Source organism: Puma concolor, chromosome D2 (genome assembly GCF_028749965.1).
Source record: "Puma concolor isolate L17-30 chromosome D2, mPumCon1.1.hap2, whole genome shotgun sequence".
NCBI classification, from domain to species: Eukaryota; Metazoa; Chordata; class Mammalia; order Carnivora; family Felidae; genus Puma; species Puma concolor.
This window is the reverse complement of record NC_141677.1, coordinates 31,424,061-31,443,831: the sequence shown is the minus strand read 5'-3', so window position 1 is coordinate 31,443,831 and position 19,771 is coordinate 31,424,061. Positions and strand designations below refer to the sequence as shown.

At 52.8% G+C, this 19,771-nt stretch overlaps 1 protein-coding gene across 1 annotated transcript in view; it reads right to left on the bottom strand.

Moving 5' to 3' along the window:
* TSPAN15 (tetraspanin 15) overlaps nt 1–19,278 on the bottom strand; it is a 50,327-nt gene extending 31,049 nt beyond the window's left edge. The window contains exon 1 of the mRNA XM_025918218.2: nt 19,042–19,278. Within this exon, the coding sequence (XP_025774003.1) occupies nt 19,042–19,137 (96 nt within the window). The 5' untranslated portion in view covers nt 19,138–19,278. The remainder of the gene's footprint in view (nt 1–19,041) is intronic.
* Nucleotides 19,279–19,771: the final 493 nt, after the last annotated feature.

Here is a 19,771-nt window from a genome sequence, read left to right as displayed (position 1 = left end):
GTGGTAGGGGAAGGAAGAGAAGAAGGGCTTCCCAGCATCAGCGCAGAGGGCATTGAGGCCCCACAGCCAGGCTACCGCCTCCCAAGGGTCACGTGGCTGGGTTGGGCATATACAAATTCGGTGTTGTCTCTAGGCTAAGTGTTTCATGCTTCTTATTTTTAACGTGAGGTATAGTTTTATATCGAAGAAAAAAAAATGAATCAAATTGCTTTTTATATATACGCGGCCCTCGGCTCGTTCTGTCCCCCTCTGCCCCTGAACTAGAGTTGGAAGGCGGAGGAGGCATTCAGAACACAAGTGTCAGTGCTGGGTGTGTGCGGGGCCTTCAGAACTGCCTCCACGCCAAGGGCTCGTGACTCCAGAGACACGAGGAGAAAAGGGGAGAGCGTCACACACTGAAAGGAGCCCTGGGGGTAAGGGGAGACTGTAATCCCAGCTCTGCCGCTGACTCCCATGTGACTTTGGGCAAGCCCCTTCCTATCTCTGGGCCTCAGTTTCCCTGCTCCAAAAGGGAGGGCGTTGGCTACAAGCTCTAGAATCCCTTCACTGCTCTAGAAGTCCAAGAAAACTCACAAGAGAATAGCCCCGCCTAGAATCCCGGCCACTAGCAGACAGAATGTGGCCCGAAGTCTCCTCTCCTGGGGTCCCCTGCTCTCCTACCTGGTCCAGGATGTTACATTCGGCATGAAAAAAAGCCCTGCAGGGGACAGAGGTCCCCCCACCCCAGCCTCCACCAAGGCATGCACCCCAGGGCTGTCTCCTACAGCAGCAATGGAAAGGAGATGAGGTGTTTGGAAATAGTAAAGGTGTAAGGGGCTAATTAACACCCATCCTCCAAAACTCAGCTCAAAGCCCTCCTCCCCTGGGAAGCCTTTCTGGATCACCCCAGCAACAGGGATCTCTCTCCACTCCCGATCCCCTGTGAAACCAACAATGGGAAGCCCTCACTAGTCCTGATATTTACAGTATGAATGATGCCCATTGAACAAATAATTCCAGGTGTTTATTCCCTACTGCACACAGGCCACGACGGCAGGACCCCGCAGTACCCATGCCGTCTTTGACCTCGACAACTTCAGAGTCTTCACACACTACGCCGAATCAGTTCCACGGGTTCGCAGGACGTGTGGTGGCTTAGCTCCCAGACCACACCCTCCCCACAGAAGCCACATGACAAGCGGGTAGGGCCCACACCGGCTCACAGTGGCCTGATGAGCCACAATGTCCCTGAAGCTCCTGACACCCAGCAGGTGTTCAATCAATGTTATTTCTCCTTCCACACTAAAGATATAGGACTGTTCTTTGGTTGCTGTGTTTTTTTTTTAAGTTTATTTATTTTGAGAGAGAGAGAGGGAGGGGCAGAAAGAGGGAGAGAGAGAGAATCCCAAGCAGGCTCCTGGCTGTTAAAGCCCAGTCCAAGGCAAGGGGAGGGGGTCAATCCCACCAACCGCGAGATCATAACCTGAGCTGAAATCGAGTCAGCCTCTTAACCGACTGAGCCACCCAGCCTCCCCAAAGGTATAGTACTCGTCTAACACTGACGTTTCAAAACTCAAATCAGATGCCAGAAACCACTTCCCCTTTTAGAGACACTTTGGTTCACGGATAATTCGGGGAAAGGGGTGTCCCTACTCGGAAATCCAAGGCAGCATTCACTGATTCAACATACATTTCTTAAGTACCTATTATGTACCAAGCCCTGGGAATAAAAAGAGAAGACGTAGTTCCTGCCCTCAAGAGACCTGCTCACCAATAAATGTAGCAGAGTTAGGGAAATACAATGCGGGAGTCGAGTGTGCAGAGGGGCCAGGGAGGAGCAGATGCTAAATCACAGGAAAGACCGGTGAAATCTAGGAAGGCTTCCCGGAGAAGGTGATGTTAATGGACTGAGTCCACGTAAGGCGTGTAATAGACAAGCAAAGATTTCTGAAGTGGATGAGGGGTTTCGGATACCCATGAAGGTGCCATGGAAACAGCAGGTCGGCACAGCTGGAGTCAAGCACGGGTAGATGGACGAAGAGAGGAGGCCAGGCAAGCCCGCAGCCGCCAGGCCACCAAGGCCAGCCCTCTCTGATTAAACCCAAATGTCCATTCACTCAACATCTCTTCACTGAGAGGATTTGTAAGCCAGCGGTTCTCAACATTTTTCATCTCAGGACTCCTTTTCACTCTTTTGGAGTGGAGGCTCCCAGGGCTTTTATTTTTATGTCCATAAAAATCTATCAATCAGTTACTACCTAAGAAATTAAAACACATATTTTAAATATGTATTAACTCGTTTAGAAATACCAATAGATTTACGTATTAACATACATAGCATGCTTTTTATAAAAGATTTTCCAAAAACAACGGAGGGAGAAGAGGGGCACGGGCTTTACATTTTTGCAAACAGCGGGGGCTGATGGGAAGACGGCCGCTCCCCACTCAGTCCGCCGCCACGTCACCACGCTGTGCCCTGAAACGCTCCGCGGAACACCCCCCAGGATGAGGGTGTGGGAGGCCAGCAACATCTCAGCGTCATTATAAAAATGGTTCTGACTTCGCGGACCCCTAGAAAGGGTCCCCGCAAGGATCGCTGGAGGCCACACTCTGAGAGCAGCTATTTGGGGAACGAGAGGCGGTGGGGGACGCAGCTATAGCAGCGACCCAAACACAAAAGTCCCCGCTCTTGGGAGCGGGGGTTCACATTCTAGCTGGGGAGAGACAAATAAGAAAAACGCAGTATGCCATGGTTATAAGTGCTATGGAGAAGAAAACAGGAAAGGCCAGGGAGGCTGGGCGGTGGGGGGGGGGGCAGGGGGGGGGGTGGAGACTGCCAGTTTAAATAGCTTAGTCAGGGAAAGTGACATTTGAGCAAAGACTTGACATAGGTGGAGGGCTCTCTACCATCCACGGGGATGTATGGATGAACGGTCAAGCAGCTACCAACACCTTGGAATGTGCTCCCGTGCTCACAGAAGAGCAGCCACGGGGTGACAGAGGGGGAGAGTGTGGGAGAGGAGGTCAGAGGGCAGGGGTGGGGCAAAGCAGCTGCGGGGAGCCTTTGAAGCCCCTAAGAGGACTCTGACTTTTGCTCTGAGTAGGTGGGAGGCACACAGGTTTCTAGAGGAAGGTCTGCCTGACTTTGATTTTTTTTGAATGATTATTTATTTTTGAGATGGGGGGGAGCGAGGGGGAGGAGGGGCAGAGAGAGGTGGGGACAGAAGATCCAAAGCTGACCCTGTGCTGACAGGAGAGAGCCGGATGTGGGGCTCTGAGTCTGAGCCACGCAGGCACTCCCTGACTTTGATTTTTAAATGAGTTACTCTAACTGACTGCTGGGCTGGGAAGAGACAGAGTAGGTAGGGGTGGGGGGTGGGGGGCGTGGGGGGAGGGGTGGAGGTGCAGAGGGAGAACAGTCAGGAATCTCCTGCAGTCACGCCGATGCCAGGTGGCAGTGGCCGGGACCACGGTGGGCAGGGGGAGGTGGCGAGAAGCAGGCAGACTCAAGATAGATTTTGAAGTTGCAATAGGGAAATAGCTGAAATAACTTAAGCAAGGAGTCACATGCTCAGATTTGCTTTCAGAAGTTCTCTCACTGAACAGAACATTCACATGGCCCGAAGAGCCACCTCACAGCCCATTTGCCATCGAGGGGGAAATGCGTGTTAGCAATAGAGGGGGGCTGGCCGTCTAGCTTGGCACGGCTGGCGGTACGGCGGCCAGACATCATATGCCTCTGAACACAGCATCCCGGACCTTCTGCCACATCCCCTGTGCGGCGCTTATACGGGAAATGTGTGTGGCCTGAGCCCAACGACAAGGAACCTGTGAAACGAATCCAGAACGCTGGTGTTCTGCAGATCAACAGCCTGGAAGGCATCAAAAAGTCAAAAGCAGTGGGATTGAACTAGATTGGGGGATTCCAGAGACACGCCACAGCCAAGATAATGTGTGAACCTTGAATGCATCCTGGTCGAGTCAAATATCTGTCCCAAAGGACATTTGAGGAACAACTGGGACATTTGTGGATATGACCTGCAGATTAGATGAGGTTTTATTTTACAGTGATTTTTTTTTTTTTTTTCAGATGGAGAGTGGCAGCGTGTGGGAGAATGCCTTTTTTGGAAAGCTGAATGCTGGAGTATCTAAGAGTGAGGTCACAAGGCTGCAGCTTCCTTTCAGCTGGGTTGGCAAAAAAGCATTGCACGGAGAGAGAGAGAGAGAGATGAGGGAGAGAGAGAAATGTTAAGACAAGATGTTAACAATTGGTAACCAAAGGCATGCAGGTGTTCTTGAAACTCTTTCAACTTTTCTGTGGGTTTAAAAAAATTGGGGCGGAGGGGGTGGGCGGCCCTGGGTGGCTCAGTCGGTTGAGCATCTGCCTTCGTCCAGGTCAAGGTCTCGCAGTTTTTGAGTTCGAGCCCTGCGTTCTGAGAGCTCAGAGCCTGGAGTCTGCTTCAGATTCTGTGTCTCCCTCTCTCTGCCCCTCCCCGGCTCATGCTCACTCTCTCTCTCTCTCTCTCTCTCTCGCTCTCGCTCTCACTCTCTCTAAAAAATAAATAAGTAAACTTCAAAATAAATAAATTTTTAAGTTCATTTCCCCTTTCACAACTCGATCGTAGGACTACTGATTTGAGACTTCTCTGGCAACCAGGGTTCTCCAGCTTGCAAAGGAGAAAGGGCCTCTCCTGACCCCACCCAACCACGCCCCAGGCATCAGAACCAGGGAACAAAAGAGTGCACCCTACATGCCCCTGGACACGTGGACTTCCTGAAAACCTGCTGTACGCACTGGTTGTTTGCGGAGTGCCCCGTGATGGATGTAGCAACGCCAGGGCATGTCGGGTCTGCCCAAGGGGACTGTGGACAGCCAGCCCGGGGGGGTTTGCAGCAACTTGGAGCCCCTCCCCCAGTGCCTGGCGCAGGGCCCAGCATGTGCAGCTGGTGATTAAGGGTGAACGCTCAGGGAGTCCCCAGCACGGCTTCCAACAGGAAGAGGGCTCACGCAGGCCCCCTCCACCCCTGCATTCCACATCACTACCCAGGCCCAGCAAGCCTTGCCCTAGCTGCGTTGTGAATTTCCCTAAACAAGCAGAGAGCAAGGCCCCAGTAGGTCTTGGTGGATGGGGCAGGCAAGTAACTCACGACCGTCCTGCCGGGATTCCAGAACATACAACCTTCAGGGATTCAGAGGCACTTACCCTCATGTTTCAGGTGCACCGGGAAACTTTTTTTTTTTTTTTTTTTCGCCAAAATGAGATTTGATGCAATGCACGAACTGTGGTGCTGTAGCCTGATTATTTTTAATGCAGTTCTTTGTATCGTCCTTTCACCATCTCTAATGTTTTAATCTTTTCACTATAAACCGTTGAGAAAGCGGGCAAAGAGCCTTCTCTGGCCTGGAATGAATGCGCTAACCAAATGTATCAGTAACTGCTAACCAGAGCTAAATATAGGCTATAACAGGAACCTACCTATTATGCCTCCAAGAAAGCTGACTAGAAAACAGGCCCCCGTGGGCTCCGGGACAAGCTCCTGCCTATGTAGGAAGAGAGGCCTGGAGGAAGGGAGAAGGGGGTCACTCTTCACCTTCAGTTCCTCCTCCCCTGCTTGAAAAAAATTAGGACCAGAGAACACACGCAACGAACCATCACGACGCAATCCTGGCGCTCCAACTGCCAGCTGAGGGAGGAGGTGAAGGTCGCTCACCACTCGATGAGGCTGGCCTGGGGCCACCTGGCAAAGAGTGCAGCCAGCCGGAGGCCCTCGGCCACTCAGGAGCTGTGTGACCTTGGGCAGGCCACTTCCCTCTCTGAGCGCTAAACAGGAATGCTAACACCAACGGTCACTCAGAGGACCCCAGGAGAAAGAGAAACTCCCTTGTAAACTGTAAGGTGCTATAACACATCATGAGAACCCCCATTTTTTTCTTTAAAAGTCAGCAGATACAAAGACCGTGTTAAGTGCCTTCACCTGACCAGGAGGTACCTACTATATTTCTTTCAAACAACTGCCGTTTCTTATTAAAATAAACACGATCCTGACCTAACCTACCGATGTGCATGAAATCATAGACTTGAGATACAAATTATTTTCTTACACACATATTACACTTCAAAATGTTTCCCCAGGGACCACCTAAAAACCTCTTGTGAACCACCAGGAGTAAGCAGATGGACGCTGTTCTGGCCGAACCGCCTTATTTTGCAGATGGGAATCTGAGGCCCACAGAGAGGTTATCACTCCCATGAGGTCGCACAGCATATTAGCCGCTGGACGGCAGCTGTGACCCGGGTCCCCAGACTCCCAAGCCAGTGCTCTCGCCACCACAAGCTGGCCTCTCTTGTCAGGAAAGAGTTCTCACGCCCTGGCCTACCCTCTCCCGATGGAAAAGTTAAAAGGACAGGGATGGACACCGAAGGATAGTGATGCCAGCTCCATTTCTGCCTTCCTGCACTTCCATAACCAATCATGACCTGAGCCTAAATCAAGAGTGGGACACTCAACCGAGCCACCCAGGAGCCCCGATTGTTAGCTTTAAAAAGACAAAACAGTAGGATCCAGAAGAGATGACCAGATTAGACAGCGGGCAGCATGGGGGGACTTCCCGACTGCAAAAAGGAAAGTTCAGTTCTAAGAGAGGCCAGCACCAGAGGAGACCACAGTGGAGACAGAAGACAGAAACAGGCCCTACTCCTACCACAGGGAATGTAGGTCGCTGAACAACCCCTGTCTTCATCTTCTTTCTGCCCTGATCATGAGTCCCCCACTCTTGGGGATGGAAAGAGTCAAGTGGCCACTGCCACCCCTTTGGGAGCCCAACTGTTTGTCCACCGCTAAGTGTCCCCGCCAGAGCCTCCTGGGAGCCGCTGGCCGGCCCCGCCCCCATCACAGGCTGTCTGCAGCTGCCCTGAGCTCTCTGCTAGGACTCCGTGAGTGACAGCCTCTCAAGGGACACGGACAGTGCTGGCTCATCTCTCCCCCCCAGCCCAGCGCAGGCCCAGCCAAACAGTGAGCCTGGGCCAGAGGCTGGGCAGAACCAAAGTCAGAGGCCTGAGTTCCAGGCGGCTGCCTGAGTCCTCTCTGGCCCTGCAGGGACCAGCCTTCCCTGCTGCACACAAGGCCACACATGAGGCCTCTGTCCCCGGGCACAGCAGCAGTCCCGTTTACGGTGTGGACACCGGTACCCCAGATGGAAAGGGTAATACCGAGTGAAATCACCGACTGGTGCCCATCGTCCCCTCTGAATGCTCAATGGAGGTTGTCCCATTGGCTGAAGAGTTTTAGCACCAGAAGCCGTTGCTGTGTGGTCTGGTGTATTTCCTCCCCTTTGAAAAGAGCAGGTCGCACCAGATGTCCTCTCTGGCCTGGGCCCCGAGGGGGGAAACAGAGAAGACTAAGGTGTCATTTTTCCACCTAGAGGGTCAGCCCTTGACAGAGATGGAGCTGACCTCCGGCAGACACAGCCAGAAGTGATGTGTGGTTTCCTGTCCCACTGGATGGCCTGGATTGTAGAGGAGCTTCGGGGATAACCTTGAGGAGGTAGGAAAGGGGCCTGAAGGACCAGGAGGGGGCGGGGCAGAGAGGAGTGCAGAAGGGAGCCTGCAGGAGGGAGGGCGGGACCCTGCAGAGGGTGACTGCTGGGCCTGGACGTGGAGGTCAGACACCCCCTCTGCAAAGGCTGGGCCTGGAGGCAGCACGTTGGAAGAGCGCTTCTCGATGGATGGGAGAGGAGAGAGTCTGATTGGCTGCATGACCACGGACACGTCACCCTCGACTCTCTGTGCTTCAGATTCCTTGTCGGTGGGAAGCGGACACCGTTGTACCTCCCACAGGGGCCTGGCAGGTGGGGCGGTGCCTGCTGGGCTCCGAGAGGAGCATCTCATGCACGGGGCATCAGCACAGGTGCCCGGAGCAGGCGTCCCTGGGCAGGAGCCCTGCGCTCACAGGGTGTGGCCCAGAGGGAGGGGTGCCATCTTGCGTCCTGCCTCACCAACACTGTTTCACCTCTTTGGATCCTCAGAACAACCGCTGTGAGCCTGGCAGACAGGGGCACTTGTCCAGTTCTAGAGCTGAGGAGACTCAGGCCCCCATGAGGGGAAGTGACTGGCACAACCTACCATTTGCAAATCGCCCCCCTTCCCCACCAGACTATTTCACTGTGGAAAAGTGCCTGCTGTGTCTTCTTTCGTTTTTCCCAAAGGGGACTTTCTCATCAAGGCAGGCATTTGCATCTTGGCCTGCAGGAAATAAACATTTGCTTGGAGGGTAGAAGGAAAACCGCTTTGGCCTGGTCAGGACTCCGGGGGACTCAGAGCCCTCCTCCTTCCTGCTGGGAGAGCCGGAACCACCTACTCTCCCCACTGCTGGAAGCCCCTCCCAGGATGCCATGTGTGACCTTGGACAAGTCACATCGGCTTTCTGTGCTCCTTCCTGTCCCTTACCAAGGGATGGGCTGTGCTGGTTGCAGCACAGTGGGGCCACGGAGGTGCTTGGGGTCCCGCAGTCAGTTCCTGCGCACCCACAGTGAGCTGGGTGCTGTGCTGGGTCCAGTGTGCTTGGCAGAGGGCAGAGGCCAGCCCCCAGGCCCTCCCACTGCAGACGGGGGCCAAGTCCCCTGCTCGAGTGGAGTCGGGTGCTGGCTTCTGGGGCTGGTGCCAAATTCTGAGCCTGGGTCACTTCCTGAGGTCCAAAGGACCTTGTCGATCAGTGGGCCTCACTGACTGTGTCTGGAGGCTTCTGATCCTGGAGGATTTTACAAGTACACACCAGGCCCCATCTTCAGAGTTGATGCAGTGCGTAGTATGGGGGGGGGGGGGGGGGACCCAGGCACCTATCCTTTTTAAACCTACCCAGGTGATTTGAGCATGCAGGTCGGCGTGGAAGATGCCGCTCTGATGGTGCCCGTGAGGGAATTCTGATGAAACCAGCCAGGTTTCCAAGCCAACACTCTCTCCGTGTGAATCCAGAGTGACGCGCTGAGCCTTCCCCAGCCTCCTGGACCATCTGGACAGCGTCTGGGAAGTTAGCGCACCACGCGGGAGAGGCTTGCTGCTTCAAATGGTGAAGGGAGAGCTAGGGGATGTGGGAGATCACCTGGGAGGCCAGGCTTCTCCAGGGGACTGGGATGTGCCCAGGGGGGTGGTCGCTGAGCTCTAGAATTTTGTTTTCCTTTTGGTTATCTTTACAACGTTCTTTTATCTGTTCTAAAGGTAACCCTTCTCTGTAGTTAACTTTGTAACTTAAAGAAGTTTCTATAGAACCAGATTTGAGGGGTCTTTCTGAGTCGGGAATTCACACTTGGGGAGTCGAGCTATGATTTTTCCCCCCTTAAATTATGTCCTCAGCTTGAGAACTACTGACACCCGGGCATCATGTTGGAACACTGGTTGTGATCTCGCTGACCTGCAGCTCTGTCCCCGGGAGGAGAGATGTGGCAGGAGGTGGCCTAGCCCCATTTTCCAGATGGGGAAACAATTCCAGATAGGCGAGATGTACTTGTTTGGGGTCATGGTGATTTTAGTTAGTGAAAGGATGGGGACTCCATTTCTGACTCTGACCACTGAGCTCTGCTGTGGATTGAATGCCCCCTCCCCAAACAAGATAGGTTCATGTTTGTGAACGTGACCTTATTTGGAAAAGGGGTCCTGGCAGGTATAATTAGGTTCTGAGTCTTGAGATGAAACCATCCTGATCACCTGGGTGTGCCCCAAGTCGAATGACAAGCGTCCTTACAAGAAAAGGCAGAGGGAGCTTCGAGACAGAAGAAAGACACAGGCACAGAGGGAAAGACCACGTAAAAGTGGAGGCAGAGGCAGGCAAGCCACCAGAAGCCTGTAGAGGCGGGGAAGGATTTCCCCCACAGCCTCTGGAGGTAGACGAGCCTTGTGACACACTGGATTTAGACTTCAGACCTCCAGGATGGCGAGAGCACATATTTCCGTTGCCGTAAGCCACCCAGTTGTTACGGCAGTCCCGGGGAACTTGTGATTTGTGGAAACAAAACACAAGCCCCTTCTTTCGGCTGCACCAGGCGGTCTCACTAGGGAGAGGCCCAACTGAGCAGACAAAATCTCTTTGCCTTCTAGTGGGCTGTGCTGAAGCCTGAGAAGACCCGGATAGGGTTTGGGGGAGGAGCAAGGCCGGCTTGGGGTGAGGCCTTTGGCCCTGCCCCTCCCTCGGCCCCGCCCCCTCCCTCGGCCCCGCCCCCTCCAGGTCCCTGCCTGCCCCACAGGCCAATGGCTGGGCTCTACATCTGCTTTCTTAGGGGATTCCGGTCTTCAAGGAAAGCCCGGATGGAAGGAGGGGAAAACAGGGGAAAGGAATGTGAGTTAGCTCTCAGGAAGGACTTCCTGGTTGTAAAAGCAGTTTAATCGAAATTGCTTGCCAAGCGGGGCTGTAAAACATTTAGGATTCTCTTACAGACTTTCAGAACAGGAGTGTCACCTGTTACTTGGCAGTTAGAAGGTGACTTGGACTGCCATTTGGGCCAAACTTCCAAGGACCGTGGAGGGCATCTGATGCAACCCCTGCCTTTCAAAGGGGGAGGAAATACACCAGACCACACAGCAACGGCTTCTGGTGCTAAAACTCTTCAGCCAATGGGACAACCTCCATTGAGCGTTCAGAGGGGACGATGGGCACCAGTCGGTGATTTCACTCGGTATTACCCTTTCCATCTGGGGTACCGGTGCCCACACCGTAAACGGGACTGCTGCTGTGCCCGGGGACAGAGGCCTGATGTGTGGCTTTGTGTGCAGCAGGGAAGGCTGGTCCCTGCAGGGCCAGAGAGGACTCAGGCAGCCGCCTGGAACTCAGGCCTCTGACTTTGGTTCTGCCCAGCCTCTGGCCCAGGCTCACTGTTTGGCTGGCCCTGCGCTGGGCTGGGGGGAGAGATGAGCCAGCACTGTCCGTGTCCCTTGAGAGGCTGTCACTCACGGAGTCCTAGCAGAGAGCTCAGGGCAGCTGCAGACAGCCTGTGATGGGGGTGGGGCCGGCCAGCGGGTGGACAAACAGTTGGGCTCCCATAGGGGTGGCAGTGGCCACTTTTTCCATCCCAAGAGTGGGGGACTCATGATCAGGGCAGAAAGAAGATGAAGACAGGAGTTGTTGAGGGACTTTATTAAATCCTAGCTGGGTAGTATGGTTTATATAGGCTGTGAACCTGAGTTCTATCTGCCACCTGCCTGACATTCCTGGGCCGAGGAACGCCCTGCGCCTGGGCTCCTGGAAGTGCTTCTCCCAGCCCCACTTGTCCAGCTCTCAGCCTTGCGGGACACTTCTATGACGGCCTGCCTGGACCCACGTGCCCATCAGGTGGCACACGGCTTCTGCCGATAGGTACACCACTACAGCCCAAGAACTAAGGGGTGGGAAGGACCGGGTTCCTGTAAAAGGCCATCTGCACTCCCAAGGGGTCAGACTTCTCCACCTAAGAGTATGGCCACGTCCATCTGCTCTAAGCAGACAGCGCATCACCAGCAGGAAGTGGCCTCCTCTAATAAGACAGACTCCGGAAGTTCTCACATCTTCTATCCCAGCCCCCCTGAGCTCTGCAAGGCCCCAGTGGACACCAGGCCCTACAGTGTGCATGGTGCCTTGGCATCTCTCCTCTTGCAGAAGCCTCCCCAAGGCCTCTCGGGTATCCACAGATGAGAAGTCTAGAGGCTCAGAGAGTCAGTCCTCTCTAGCTAGGGTCACACAGCAGAACGAGCACTTGATCTGTCTCCAACTGGCCCTGCCACTGGTCCTGACAATGAAACCTCCCTTTCAGTCACTCAGACCCCATACTCCTTAGAGAACCAGGAGCCACCCTCTCCACTCACAACATGGCCCTTCTTAAGCTTCCCCATCTGCTTCAGCCATACTTGCCCACCTCAGGGCCTTTGTACATACTACTCCCTCTGTCGGCGATGTTCTCTATAGGCCTTTTATATGGCTGGCTCCATCTCATTCCTTGGGCATCAGCTGAAATGTCAGCTCCTCACAAAGGCCTTCCTTGACCATACCATCCCAAGTAGGAACTCCCATCTCCCCCCACTTGCTCCCTAATTTCCTTTTTAGTACCAGTCACAAGCTACACTTATTTACTGGTTTGTCTGTCTTCCAAGGCCTGGACTAAGTCTGTCTTGTTCATAGCTGTTTTCCAGTAAACATCACAGTGCCTGGCATAGACACTAGGCATCAAGTAACTATTTGTTGACTGAATAAGCAAAGAACCTTCTTCACCCTGGAGAGAATGGCAGGTCAGGACCAGACTCTCCCACCTTCCACTAAGATGGAGGTTCAAACCCACTCACAGCCACAGGTTCTCTCTGGAAAAGGTTAATCTTCTCAATCTTGTGTGTCCTGGGCTAACCCAGAAGACATCTTTCCCCTGTCTGTGGAGCCAGTTGGGTAGAGAAATTTCATTATCAGTCTCTTATCTGGTTTACTCTGAGCCCCACCCCAGGTTGGCATTGTGAGTCACCTGGAGAGAAGAGGCGCCAGGCAGGGGCACGAAGGAGGGCGGGTGGTTACTCCTGCTTCTCAGCTTCTCAGGAACAAACAACCAAAGATGGCGAGGTCCCAATCCAGTCCCACAATTTAAAACAATGCCTCTCCTACAGCGGGAGAAGGGCTGGTGCACCGAAGCCTAAGCTAAGAGCAAAGGAACTTTCTCGAGGCCTTAGTTTGCTCATCGGTAAAAGGAGTGCATTGGAAGGCTCTCCAAATCCCTTCCAGGTCTGCCTTCTTGATTCTCTGGATTTTTAAGGCCCCTCGGCCAGGCTGGGGGAGGGGACCCCAGTCCCATTGCTTCCAGGTCTTCTCTGACAGCCTCTCAGGCATGGTGGCTGCTTCTCCAGGGTGAAGTCACTTTCTGCTTGAATTTCACTATTTTCTCTTTGAAATGCTTGCCTAGAACAAGAGGAAAATGGACCTGCCTGAGGATTCAAGCACAATGATAAGTAATAATTCAGGAAATAAAGTAGGTACACATGCGTACAAGGAGATGTCCAAATGAGTGTTTGCCAGCACCTAACAGTGGTTCTCTCCCAGTGACAGAGCAAAGGTGACTTTTACTGTCTTCGGTGTACTTACCTGAATTGCCTGAAAGGTTTTTAACTATATGCACATATTATTTTCACAAAAACAATAAGGCTCTTTTCCAAAGTTGGAAATTCCTGCTGGAAACTAAATCTCCTTTCTTTTTCGTCTGGCTTCATCTAGTGCATAACTGGGAGGCCAGGTACACGGCTCCTTCCAGAAATGCTACCCTCCACTCACACCCCGAGCCCTGACAGCAGGGGGAGACCACGGGTGTGGGGGGAAGGGAGGCAGCTGGTGAAGGTCATGGTGACCCAATGAAGAAACTTCAATCAGGCAACTCCGGTCCTGTTCTTGGTCTGTCACAAACTTGCTATGGGGTCTAAAGCAACCTACTTCCTCTCTCCATGCCCCTGTTTTCCTCAGTAAAGTGAAAAGCTCACTCTAGAGGTGCCTTTAAGGACCCTTCTATGCTCAGTCTTTGGCTTTTGTGTACCTAAGAAAACAGAGGTGGGAAAAGATTGGCTAATCCTTAAGTAGTTGACGTCATGTTTATCACGTGCCAGGCATTGTTCTAAGCTCTTCCTACATACTCATCCATTTCATGGTCCCAGCAACTCTCTACTATCACCCATTTTACAGATAAAGCAATTGAGGCACATAGAGTGACTTGAGGCACATTAGTGCCCAAGTCACTCAAATTATAAATGCTAGAATTGGGATTTGAACCCATGCAGCCTGATATAGAGTCCACACTCTTAAACATTAAACTATAGGAAATACAGGGGTGCCTGGGTGGCTCAGTCAGCTGAGCATCTGACTTCGGCTCAGGTCATGATCTCACGGTTTGTGAGCTCGAGCCCCGCATCGGGCTCTGTGCTGACAGCTCAGAACCTGGAGCCTACTTCGGATTCTGTGTCTCCCTCTCTCTCTCTGCCCCTCCCCCGCTCATGCTCTGTCTCTGTCTCTGTCTCTCTCTCTCTCTCTTTCTCTGTCAAAAATAAATAAACATTAAAAAACGGGAAAAAAATTAAAAAAAAAACTATAGGAAATATAAAGAATCACAAGCCAAGCTATGATAACGGCGTCCATCCTTGGAGAAGGCAAAGAATTAATACTTCCCGTGGCACTTCTTACCTCCCCCACTTAGCCATGCCCACTTCCTTCCCACTCACCCCCCAAGTCCTTTTCTTCCTGGTTAGTCAACATTCCCCAGCCCTGACACCCTTTTGTACCCGACTGGAAATTCTACCGCATTGTCAAGGCAACAGGCTCATGCTTTCTAGATGGCCCGTGTCTCCATGATCAGCCCAGCCCACTCTGCAGATTCAAAGCCTCAGCAAATCTGACCACCGCTGGCTACACACCCAGCTCAGCCCCTGATCCAGGTGCCCCCACCTCAGGTCCTTACAAGACACAAGTTCGGACCTGACCACCTTAATGCAACAAGCTTTCCCCGAGCACTTCCTGTGTCCCCAGCCCCAAGACCAGCATACAGAAAAGGATATGAATGAGCTGCGCCCCTGACTTCTACGAGCCCACAGTCCAACAGGGAAAAACAGTCGTGTAAATGGATCTCTAGGATACCCTGTGGTCAACGCTAAAATTAGAGATGTGTCCCCAGTGGGTTGAGGGCACATGTGTCAGAATGATTCACACTGCATGGTCGGAAGAGGAGGCTCCAAAGTGCCTCTGGGTGAGCTCATTCCTCACGGAGACATGCTCAGAGACCTACCGGAAGGAGCACTGAACTGGGGATATGGAGATGTGGGGACTCACACCAGCTTTGCGGAGGGACCCTGAAACACGCCCTGGGCCCCGAGGTCCCCATCTGAAAACAAGGAGGACCCCAGGTGTGGGACAGGAGCTCCTGTAAGTGATCAAGGTCATATTCACCTTGACTCATAGGCTGAGAAACGTCTTCATGGCTCACTGCCCTTCCCATCCTGCCCGCCGCATCCGGGAGCAAATCTGTCTTGGTGTCAGTTTGTCTTTCCGCCTCTCAAACACTTGCCAGCCTGCCTTTTGAACACAGAACTCAGGTCCACAGCCTACATCACCCGAAATATCTGGCCAGGATTTAATAACGTTTTGTTTTCCCTGCACTATTTACCATTACAGTTACATGCTATTTTTGATGATGCATTTTGGTTTCCCATTGGCAGTGATGACATACATAAAGCCTCCTTTGGAAAAAATTTTAACATTAAAAAGTGAGTCAGTTTAAAGTAATATCGTAGATAACACCATAATTGCTATGAACTCTATGTAGGGCAATTTAACAAACATCAAAATTTTAAACACACATACAAAAACAGGCAAAGCGGTTCTAGGCTATTTGATATTCTGACTGTGATTGCCGCCGGAGGGAAGGGGTGGTGACGGGGGTGGGAGCAAGTGGGGGGCTTCTGGCTTCTGCTTCCCGTTCTAGCGGTTGACCTGGGGGCTGATGATACATGTGTGTTCACTTAGTAAAAATCCATCAGGCTGTGTCCACTTATCATCGGTGCATTTCTGTACGTCGATTGTACGTTCACATATACCTCAGGCCAGTTCTCCTTCTAGAAACTACCCTGCAGATAGACACACACGGGTGCAAAATGACACATTCAAAGCTGCTCATTGCACTGCTGTTTGCAGTAACCAAAGATTGGAAACACCCCGAGTTCCCCAGCTGAGGACTGATTGAATGAGTTTGGGCACAGCCTACAGTGAATTCTATCTCGTCATCAGACCGAATGAGGCAACCACTCCCGGATTCGCTCCCGAATTCGCATAGACTTCAATTTAAGTGAGAAGGGAAGGGCAAAACTGTGTATAATGTGCTACCTTGTATGGGGAAAAAAAGAATATATAATACATGCACATGTTCATGCCTAGGGCATCCCATGGCTAGAGTATTATCTTAGAAGAAAGTGACAGGAAACTGACCAGGGCAGAACAGGGGAGAGGGGCGGGAGAGAGGCTTATCACCAATGACTGCTCTTTGATAGTATAAAACTTTGCACAGTGTCCTCACATTTCCTATCTGATAATAAGTTCTAAAGCAAAAAGTCTTACAGAAGGTGCCTGCCTCTGGTGAAACTTATGGTCCCTTCCAGACCTAAAGACTGAGTTGAAAGTGTTACTACTTTGAGCTTATAAAACAAGTAACCCCTGACCCCACCCACATCCCAAGGGATGGTACCAGAGCTAATGGGCCTTCCTAAATGGGTCTCCGATTAACAGCAAGGCCAGTCTAGGACAAATTACTCACTCACACTGGCCTCCGCCCTGCAGAGAAAATCTGGCACCTGGAGCTGCCCTGGCACAGCCGGCAGGTGGCTGACCTCTTGGCATGGGTGGGGGAGGTTTTTAAGCAGAAACACTTCCAGGAATGGGAAGTCAAGGATTTAGTAAGGCAATCTCAGTTGACTAGAGAGGAAAGATTCTGACTTCTGAGTCCCAGCTGGCCCCAAGAGAAGCAAAGCAAGGGCCATTGAGTGGTCTTCTCTCCAGGCTACAGGGACAGAGACAGAACAAGGCCTTGAAAATTCGAGTTCTGGAGCACCTGGGTGGCTCAGTTGATTAAACATCTGACTTTGGTCCAGGTCATGAGCTTGCAGTTTGTTGAGTTCCAGCCCCGCGTTGGGCTCTGTGCTGACAGCTCAGAGCCTGGAGCCTGCTTGGGATTCTGTGTCTCCCTCTCTCTCTGCCCCTCCCCTGCTTGCACTCTCTCTCTGTCTCTCTCTCAAAAATAAACATTAAAAAAAATTTTTTTAGAGAAAATTCGAGTTCAATTGTACCTGTGTAACTTTCTTTTGTACAGCACTAGTCACACCCATATGTCACTATCTCCCCATATCACGAGTCCTAAAAACAATCCAATGAGGTGTGGGGCAGGGTATCAATTGCCCATTTTATAGATAGGAACATGGAGGTGCAAAGGAGGTTAAGAGTAAGAGACTGGTCAATGATTACATCTGGAGGGTGGCAGTGAAGCCAGAAACACAGCCCCCACCTTCTGGCTTCTGATCTTCCCACCTCCCCCCCACCATCAACCTTAGCCTTCTCTCAACTGTGACCTTCAGAGAGTAGAGCTCCTGTGGCCTGACAAGCAAGGAGCAGGCAAAGAATCCAAGAATCAGAACCAAGGGGCCTATGAGACCATCTGGCCCCGCAGTTTATAACCCTGACTACAAATCAGAATTACCTGGGGAGCTTAAATAGTTTAAATAAATATCTGTGCCATGGCCCAGGTATCCGTAGAGTTTTTAAAAATCTCTGGTAGGGGCGCCTGGGTGGCGCAGTCGGTTAAGCGTCCGACTTCAGCCAGGTCACGATCTCACGGTCCGTGAGTTCGAGCCCCGCATCAGACTCTGGGCTGATGGCTCGGAGCCTGGAGCCTGTTTCCGATTCTGTGTCTCCCTCTCTCTCTGCCCCTCCCCTGTTCATGCTCTGTCTCTCTCTGTCCCAAAAAAATAAATAAACATTGAAAAAAAAAAAATTAAAAAAAAAAAAAAATCTCTGGTTGGTGCTGATGCACCTTTGGGAGAGAATGACCCCTACCCCAATCCCACATACAACCTTCTGCCTCCCTGGAGCTTCCACCTTCCTCTGCTCCATCCTCTGGCCCCCAAATGTACTGCTCATCTCTCTTCCACATTACCTAGAACCAGGGAACCGGATTGGGAATTGGGCTGAGCCTCGTCCTCCAGACAGGCAAGTATTGAACAGCTGAGACCCCAAACGAGGAAGTGACTTGCCTAAGATCTCCCAGTGAGTCAATAACAGAACAAGACTAGAATCTGGATCTCTTGACCACCAGGCATCATCATATCCATTGAGGGGTCAAGTGGAAAGCCAGACCTGTTTGCTATCAGGCAGATCTAGCTGTTCCTGCTAGGAGAATATATCCAGCGAGGGGCCCCAAGAAGAGAATGGGGTGTGCATATATTTCAGGAGGGATGGGAGTGAGCGATCTCCCCTGCAGTCCCTGTAGCATAGTGTAGGGGGGTGGGGGGCAGGAGACTATCCTAGAAAGGCAAGGTTCAAGCTGGCCTCTAGAAAGAGGTCCTCGTTTCTAGGTGAGGGTCCAGCCTAGTCTGAAATCTTCATGAAGAAATCAGTCTCTGGGGACAACTTACCAGGAGGGCCCAGCTTCCCAGGCCACAAGAGTAATAATGGCTCACACTTGAGCTTTTCACTGGTCCCTGGGCTCAGCACTATAACTTGGCCTATTTCATTTAATCTCCACGCCCATCCTAAAAGTTAGATATAATTACTGTGTCTGTTTGCAGATGAAGAAACCATGGCCTAAGGAGTTTAAGTAACTTCCCCAAGATCACTCAGCCAGAAAGTGATAGTGGCAGGGTTTGAAGCCTGATTCATGTCCGAGCACTAACACCCTGCCTCCCAGCAATACACAAGAGGAGGTAAAACTCAGTGGCTGCGGGAAGTTACCCAGCATCCAGGAGCTGCTGGAGACCTCCCCGGACGTGGTCTGGTGGAATCCTCCTAACCACTCCTCACCAAGGACAAGTCACGCCCATTCTACTTCCACCGAAAAAGGAAACCGAGGCACAGTGGGGAAACATCTCGCTCTGGGGCATCTGCAAGAAGCTAGTGCGGACAGGACCGGGAGTCCAGGTTTCCCGCCCAGTCCGGACCACAAGCTGATCGGGAGGCAAAGTCTAACACTGGCCGGGCGGGTGGGCGCGGCCAACCAGCTAACCGAGGCCTAGCGCACCCCATGCGCAACAGACGCGGAAAACCAACGCTCTGGGCAGGTGCACACAGGTGAGCCAGGTAGCGCTCCTTCGTTGTAGTCAACTGTCTCTAATGCTCTGGTCCCACCGGCTGCTGAAATTCAGGCTGAGCCGGGTGCCAGAATTTCCTGGTTCCCAGTGAAAGTGAGACGAGAAACTAGGCGTGCCCTCCCCGCGCCCTCCCTGGAGCAGCCAGGTCTGGACCCAACCCCGATTCGGCGTGGGAGCGATCCAGGGAGTGTCGGCAACCCCTCCTCCATCTCAGGACCCCTGTGGGGTCACTCACCCAGAACACCGTGGAGTAGATGACCAGCGAGAACTTGAGCCAGAGGTAGGAGAGGCGCGCGCAGTAGCGCACCTGCTCCGAGTCCCCGCGGGGCATCCTGGATACTGTCCGCGGGGCTGCGGGGCTCCGGGGCTCCCGAGTTAGGTCCCTCGCCGTGAGCAGCCCCACCTGCGGCTGCTAGCCGGGCCGCGCGCCCCGCCACCGGCGCTCGCTCCTGGACTGACATCTGCTAGCCGCAATCACAGCCCCGGCTGGGACCAGCCGGCCCAGCGGCCAATGGGCGCGAGGCCCCGGCCCCGCCCTCTGGAAGGGGGCGGGCAGGGGGCGGGGCTGAGGCCGGGGCCCACCCGAGGCAAAGGGAGCGGAGGGGACGAGGGTTAGGCCAACCGGGTCCCGTGCAACTCGGGTGAAGCCTGTGCGAAGTGAGCGGAGGGGGCCGTAGGAGAGCGTGCACGGTTGGACGCTGGGGAGAGACCAGGCGTACCTAATTCGGGGTACAAAGAAATGCATGCTTCCCACTGTTGTCAGGAGAGAAGACTGTACGGAGAGGGCAGGAACTAAACGCGAAGGTGTTAAAAGTGTGCAAATGAATGTGCAAAACGTGAATGGAATAAGGCAGTGGAGGCGCTCAGCCTGAGTGGGGCGGAGGACAGAAATTAGTTGGGAAGGTGCGGCAAACCAGGGTGGGACTGAGGGGTCCTCTCGGAGCTGGGGCCACGAGTTCACCTTT